The sequence below is a fragment of the Sprattus sprattus genome (genome assembly GCF_963457725.1).
Source record: "Sprattus sprattus genome assembly, chromosome: 3".
Lineage (NCBI taxonomy): Eukaryota > Metazoa > Chordata > Actinopteri > Clupeiformes > Clupeidae > Sprattus > Sprattus sprattus.
In genome coordinates this window covers 23149940-23157439 of record NC_137922.1, presented here as the reverse complement: position 1 = coordinate 23157439, position 7500 = coordinate 23149940, and the positions used below count along the sequence as shown (strand labels likewise).

General features: G+C 44.0%; 1 protein-coding gene across 1 annotated transcript in view; it reads right to left on the bottom strand.

Annotated features, from left to right (window-relative positions):
- Positions 1-7500, bottom strand: part of lrp1ba (low density lipoprotein receptor-related protein 1Ba) — a gene marked incomplete at both ends in the record, with an annotated part of 268441 nt that overhangs the window by 184768 nt on the left and 76173 nt on the right. Inside the window, 3 exons of the mRNA XM_080836005.1 lie at positions 744-933; positions 3420-3639; positions 7272-7452. Coding sequence (XP_080692131.1) covers positions 744-933; positions 3420-3639; positions 7272-7452 — 591 coding nt within the window. The remainder of the gene's footprint in view (positions 1-743; positions 934-3419; positions 3640-7271; positions 7453-7500) is intronic.

Below are 7500 nucleotides of genomic sequence, written 5' to 3'. Positions count from 1 at the left end.
ACCCTTAAAACAGAAAGGTATCCTATGCTAACACGATCCACCCCGCCAAGACACATAATTAGGAGTGTTTCAAATACCACTGAGCGGGCCCTACATTTCCAAGCGGTTAAGATCATGAAAAGCACACAAAAAGTGCTTACGGGCGAGATCTGTTAAGGTTAAAATTTCCATTAGCGAGTCAGCTTAGAGAATCTGCTGAGTGTCTGCGAGACGTTCTAATTAAAACACCACGCTAGCGTCAGGGTGGCATTTGTTTTGTGACATGCTCTGCCCTTTGAAAGGTGAGCAGGATCTCAGGATCTCAGGGCGGAAGCAGAGGTGAGGCTGACAGGTCTCAGCATATATCACAACAGAGAGGAAGGAGAGCAAGAGAGAGACAGACAAAGAGAAGATGTAAAATGAGGGGAAGAGAGAGAGAGAGTAGGAAGAAGTAAAAAGGGAGGAAGAGAAGAAAAAAATAGGAACACGGGGAGACAGAAAAGTGAAGAAAGGAGGGTTTGAGATACAGAAATTAGAAATTGTAAAAACATTCATTGTCTTTTTTTTTTAAATAATTGATTTCTGAATAGTAGAAATAAGGTAAAACTGAGTCGGTGGAGCGAATGATGTTAAGGAGAGGAAAAACAGAAAAGAGACAGGGAAAGAGAAGACAGACAGTTTGAAAGAGACGGACGGGGAGAGAGTACCAGTCAGGGAGAAGACAAGGCAGAACAAAATAAAATAATAACAAAAAAAGTGTTCACCTTGCTGGCTTTGAGCATCATACACTCTCAGTCCAAACAGCGGAGGCCTCTCACTCCTCATGAGATTCACCTGCCCCGTCTGCAGGTTGAGCTGGAAGATGGACCCGTTCATGTAATCCGTCCAGAACACGTAGTTCTGATGGTGAGTGATCCCAAAAGGGTGGTTGACTTCTTTACCATTATACACCACCTGAACAGGGACAGAGTGTTTCAAGTGAGCAGTGCTTCACCTAATTTGGCACAACATAATAAGAATGAATAATTCATCAACATCAAAATCTTTAAAGTCTTAAAGCTCTCTGTTTCTACTACAAATGTGTCTTTAATTCCTAATCTTCAATCTTAAAATGGGTTTCATACTCTATAATTCAACAAGACATAACAAGCACACTTCATAGTTAGATAGGCTTCGTAAGTAAGAAAAACCCAGAACAATTAAATCGAGGACTCTTAAGTGTCTGTTGATGATTGACAGCAGAGGATGCAGACGTTTCAACATCAAGCCGCCGTTTTCATCATCACAATGTAACATGGAAGGTTAATTCCAGCATCAGGTACATGTTTAAAAAAGGTCCCCATTTTCCTTGATCTTCACTGCACGAAAAGCAAGATTATCGGGCCCGTAAACGCTGTGATACAGCCGCGAATGATCACCATTCCTGGCTGATCGCGGACATTCCCCCGAAATATCCGTCTGCCGCATACGAACGGAAATTCCCGGGAAGGAACCTGCGAGGGGAGGGGGGCCGATGTGTTTAGCATTCTCACCTCCCGCTGACAGAGGTGCGAAATGCTCTTATTAGCATATTGACTGCCAGCAGTCTAGCCACACACACCCTGCTGCAGCCATTGGTTGAAAACGAGAAGGAATTGAATTAAAACGTCTTGTGATGAGACGGAATAAGATCTTCTATAGGTCAGCTTTCAACTGACAAAACGTATCCCCTCCCATTTACAGCTATTGCCCCATAAAAACGATATGTACACGATAATAATTGAATAATATTCTGTCTTTGGTGTTTTGCTCCGGGGTTTTCACATTTCTTGATTTGCTCACCGTTTTCAGAGTTCTGTCTTTAGGGTTTTGATTTGGGGGATTTCACGATTCTTGCTTTGCCTTTCATTTTCAGAGTTCGGGGGTTGCAATGTACATTCGAGGCTGTTCCACTCATATTCCGGAGCTTTCTCTCTGTAATGTTCTTGAGATTCACTTTTGAATGTGATTATACAGAGTCGGGCTTACTCTGATATCGAGATAGTCATTTCGCAACTTGGGACATGTTTACCACTCGTAAATATTTAACCTGTGACTTTTCAGGTCGATTTTACGCGAGCTTCGCGAGATTTGAACCTGCGCTCTTCAGGTTTGTGGTACTTTGTACCTAATGGTGATGGTGCTAACCGCTTAGCCACCTTTGCTGGTAATGTTCTAGCTCATCGGTGCGACCAAGTACCTGGTTTATCATTCCTCCCTCCTCTGGGGTATTTCTCTTCTGTTACTGGAGCGTGCGAATCGGGAATTGTTTAGTGGACTTATGTGACGTTTTAATTATGTTCACGTAAAGGCGCCCGAGGCAACATTAGAAACTTTAGACTCGAGTCAGAAACATAAACAGATTTATTGTCACGTAGGTATGCGCCTACCTGAAATAATAAACGTTCAATTTCTAGTCTTTTTTACACGTAGTAAGTTTCAATAACACCATACCATTACATATCGACATTCATAGTGGTGTAGTGGTCCCTGGAGAAGTGGGTATACTCTTTATTTATTCATACAGCACAGGATAAACACCCTGTTTTGAGAAGTGGGTATACCCAATGCTGACTGAAAAATAAGTGGGTATACTCCGTATACCTGCGTATACACTGGACTACACCACTGGACATTCAAGGAGCAAAGATGCGACATCGTTGTGTGGTGAGAACTGATAAAAAAAAAATCGCCTGCCTTCTGTTTTCCATGGTAGATCGCATATTATGCTAGAAATGGCTTAGCATGGGTGGGATGGGAAAGATAACACCTTTCCATCCAGACGCAAATTTAGCTAATCGGAATCTGTAAGTGGTTTCCAGATATATATAGTTGATCTCTCTTATTTGACAAAGCAGTGAGTTAGCTGTCTTTCAATGTCTCTTGTCGAATTATCTCACATGTTTATGGTGGTATGTGTTTAAAAGTTTTAACTTAGGCTATGTGTAATGTTCCTAACTTATATATTATTATTTCACCTTAATGTTCTTGAGATTCGTTTCTGGCATGTAATTATACAGAGTCAGGCTTACTCTGATAACAGTCATTAAGAGTCGTTAACAGTGGTTAAGCAACTTGGGCCATGGTTGCCACTAGTGGGGATCGAACCTGTGACTTTCAGGTTTTTTAAATCAGTGAAGCAGTGACGGGGTGCCTCCCCTGGCGGGGGGTTGTTGTGTTCAATCCAGGTCAATTCAATTAACATAACAAAACCTAGGCCTGGCCAAGGGAAGGGGTGGGGGGGCTTTCACACCAATGTGGGCTTCTACGGCAATACACAGGGTCGGAGACTGTCGTAAATCCCACATTTCATGCAGTGCTTGTTCTTTTCCAGTCAATGTTTCCCTTTGTTTACCAACGACTAATTAAACAATGCATCACAAACGTAAAATAAGAAAGCACTCACTCACTCAGCTACTGACCGTTCTGTGGGTGCCGTTGAGGAAGATACGCTCGATGTGGTCGTAGTAGGCGTCGCACCAGTAGAGGGCGCCAGACGCATGGTCCAGGGCCAGCCCGTTGGGCCACAGCATGTTGGAGGTGACGAAAATCTGACGGTGTGACCCGTCCATCCACGCCTTCTCGATCCGACCGATGCTGTCGTTCACCTCGTCCTCCTCCCAGTCTGTCCAGTACATCCAGCTGGTCAGAGGGCAGAGAGAAAGAAACGAAACAATGTGTACGTCAGAGGACAGTCAGTCAGTGAGTGAGTGTGTCTATCGTCCTCCCCATGGATTTCTTTATTCATACACCTGTTTTGTAATTACATGGTAATCTTATTGGACGATAGGAAAGAGTACAACCAACCCTTTATTCTTCTATGAGAACAATGGAATCCCTCTGAATCTGAATGTGTGACTCGATCCCTTTCAGGCTTCAGCATCCAGTTGACATCACCACCGTGTTTTCAAAGGAAAAACGACTCTATAGGCTGCCTACGAGAGGTTTATATGGCAAAATGCTCTTGTCACTACCTTGTTGAAACTGGCTCTCCCTAGACAGACATAATGTGTGTGTGTTGGAGGGAGGGGTGAATAGATGAGCTTACTGAGAGGTTAATTACTCAGTAAGTTCATTAACAGCTGCCTCTGCGAACAGGACTGGTATTTAACACACACACACGCCTCAGTATTGAGCTACTGTGGCCAAGAGGGATGAAACCGAAAAACAGAACCTGAAGCCATGTAATAGCATAATATGTAATATAACCTAAAGGTGCTGCAAGCGACTCTGATTCCATTACATTTTTTGTCCAATTCTGTAAATGTCTCCTCTCGTTCCTCAATGCTGTCTGTTCTGTGTGTGATCTGAAAATAAAGGAAAGCTGTCCGTACACAGCCCTGGCTCTGTAAATAGGAAACAAACAAAGTGGTTTGACCGAACCACACAATACTATTCCAACCCATCAGCAGCAGGGGTTGTTCGTGCTCATACACAGGACAAGGAAAAGGTGTATTTGTTAGGCTGTTGACTTGAAATATCAACAATCTTCCTCCAGAATCGCTGACCTCACCTTTAACACAACACAACACCACACAACAAGACACAACATGACACAGCACGACACGACACAACACAACACAACACAACACAACACAACACAACATCTCACTCACATAGTGCTTTCTGTTTACACCCAGGAGCATGTAGTCTTTGATTAACATGAAAGTGCCTCTCATGACTTAACCAGTTTAATCTATTTAGTTTTTTTCTTCTTCTGCAAAATGTAAAGGTCATTGTTTAGAACCCCCCCCCCCCCACCCAAAAAGAAAAAAGGCCAGCGGCAAGGTGTTCTCCTGCCTTCTCCAGACTCCCATTATCACCAGGCACATCCGGCTGTGTTTTGTGACAGGTTGGAGGGAGATGGAGAAGGAGTGGTGTGGAGGCCCAGCGAGAGGGGCAGGAGGAACACACACACAGGGAAGGGGAGCGTATCTGTCTCCCAGCGTGTCCCGCTGGTGTCCTGCTGGCGTCCCACTGCGTCTGGGTTTGACCCCTGCTGATATATGCATGGCTGGCCTCTGTGACTGGCAGCTCCTTCTGCCGGCGAGAAGAGAGAACGGAGAGAGGAGAGCGAGGAGTGCGGTGAGTGCCCGAGACGAGACAGCTGCCGTGGCGGGGAGTGGCGAGAGCTAATCCTGTGTCTTATCGTGTCAGGCCAGGCAGGAAGTGACACGGAGGTGCGCTGATATGACAAGGTAACAACGAGCGCAGAGAGAGGGGGGACAGGATGTTGACAAGCACCAAAGGAGCACAGAATGACTGAGAGGAGAGGGAAGGAACAAGTCCCTCAGGTTTACCTTTGTGGGGTGAAACTCTTATCAGAGCATTTCGCTTAAGGGGTCTTGCATGTCTTTAACACGTGGTGACACGTTCAAAGTCTTGCGGGGCCAAGCCTGACAAGCACTTTTTAACGAGAGTTCACAGTCAGGAGATGACTTGAATGCCATTCAGCTCCTACACGGAGGGGACAGAATACTTGCCCACCACTTGCTAGAAAAGCTTTGTGGTTTCTGATTTAACCTGCATCACAACTTTAAACTCCACCTTCATGAGGTGCCTGGATTTAGAGTCTTTTCAAAATCAACAAATGCTAATTACACAGTCAACATCTAAACACACTAGCATGTGGCTGTATCTAGACATATTGTAGGATAGGTCTTAGTGTATTGTAAACTGTTTCTAATATGTGTCATATGTCTAGGTGTATTGTAATATATGTAAGAATCACATACTGTTGAACAACCCTGTGGAAGTGTAGCCCCATACAAAAAGTGACATTGCTTCCTCTACAGTAAAAACCTCAACCACACACCACACATATAAAGAAATTGCTGAACATCAGACAATGTTAAGAACTGCTTTTTCTCTGCTTTTCCCCCTATTTTTTTCTTTTCCATTTTTTTTCATTTAAGCCTCTTATACCAGAAGTGAATGCTTCCTAGAACTGCAAGGGCTGCAATTTAGCGCATTAAAGTCCTGACCTAGGTCTTTGCTTTTGTCCACACAACTTCCCTTACAGTCAAAGGCATGCAGATCTATTCTGAAAGATCACGCATACACAAACACACACACACACACACACACACGCACACGCACACGCACACGCACACGCACACGCACACGCACACGCACACACTTTTTACAACAAGGCCATTACTGACAAAATGGCAATGACATTGGCATACCTCTTTCACAACAGAAGCCATCACGCTTCGCCCTGAAAACCACCCCATGTATTCCGCGTGCAGAAACATCATGTAATAACATGCCTCTTTCATCAAGCTGATCCTTACAGCTTTGTAGTGTGTTATGCAGTAACAGGGGGCGGCAGGGGGCAGGGGGCAGGAGGCAGGGGGCAACAGTGGTACAGGAGGTAGAGAAGTCTTTTAGTATTCAGAGGTTGCTAGTTCAATTCCTTGTCGAAACGTCCTTGAGCAAGACACTAGCCCCTTATTTCTCCTGAGTGCAGTGTGCCATCAGTGTTAATGTAAAATGTGTATACATCCTTGGAAATCGCTTTGGATAACAGCGTCTGCTAAATGACTAAACGCAAACGTATGTCCCTGAGCCACCTAAGGCACTGCGAAATAAAGAGACCATGATTGTATGAAAGGTGCCCTTGTCTATGTTAATAGCAACTATTTGCATTTAAATCACTTATGGTCAATCACTAGTTATTTCATTTGAGACTTGCTAACTATCTGCTTTCAATCTGTTCATAATGAGCTTCAGCTGAGGTTTTTCTGTCAAACCGTGGAGGGATACTGGATAACTGTTCAAAGGCCATATCATTCAACAGAGACAAAAGAGAAATGATTGGGGATTACATAACACTGACACTGAAGTGAGAGGTTCATCCTTCAAAGTCCTGAGTTCAAAGTACCCATATAAAACTTCTCTAATGTTCTTCTCTCATAGCAAGTAGGTGTTTTGCCCAAGGCTGATAGCCATAGATAGGGGTATCATTCTTTTAGTGAAAGATTCTATAATAATCACTTGTGCCTCTCATTGAAAACAGGCAAACTGTATTCCAAAGGATTTTTTCCGATTGATGAGCGTGACACCAATTACTTTACTGATCTTCTGTTGGTAAAAATGACCTTGTACTGTACGAATCGTGTGCCTTGAGAAAAATAATTGCCTAATTGCTTTAGAAAAATGATTGCCTATTTGCTTTGAACTGGATCCAAATGTGAATTTGTAAGTTGATGTAACTGATTTTAATTTGATCTAAATTGGTATTGTATTTCGAATGGAAGAGACAAGGGTACCTGTTGAGTGGGTCCACTACGATGGCCCTGGGGTGAGTCATGTCCCCTTCCAGGAGGGTCTTCCTGATCTGGGCTGCCTTCTCCAGCCGAGCCACACTGATCGTCTTCCTGTAGCCGTCGTTGGTCCAGTACAAGTTGTTCCCGATCCAGTCCACCGAAATCCCCTCCACGTTATCAAGGTCTGCGAAGCCGGATGGAAAACAGTGGAGAAATTAAAAACACAGAGCCG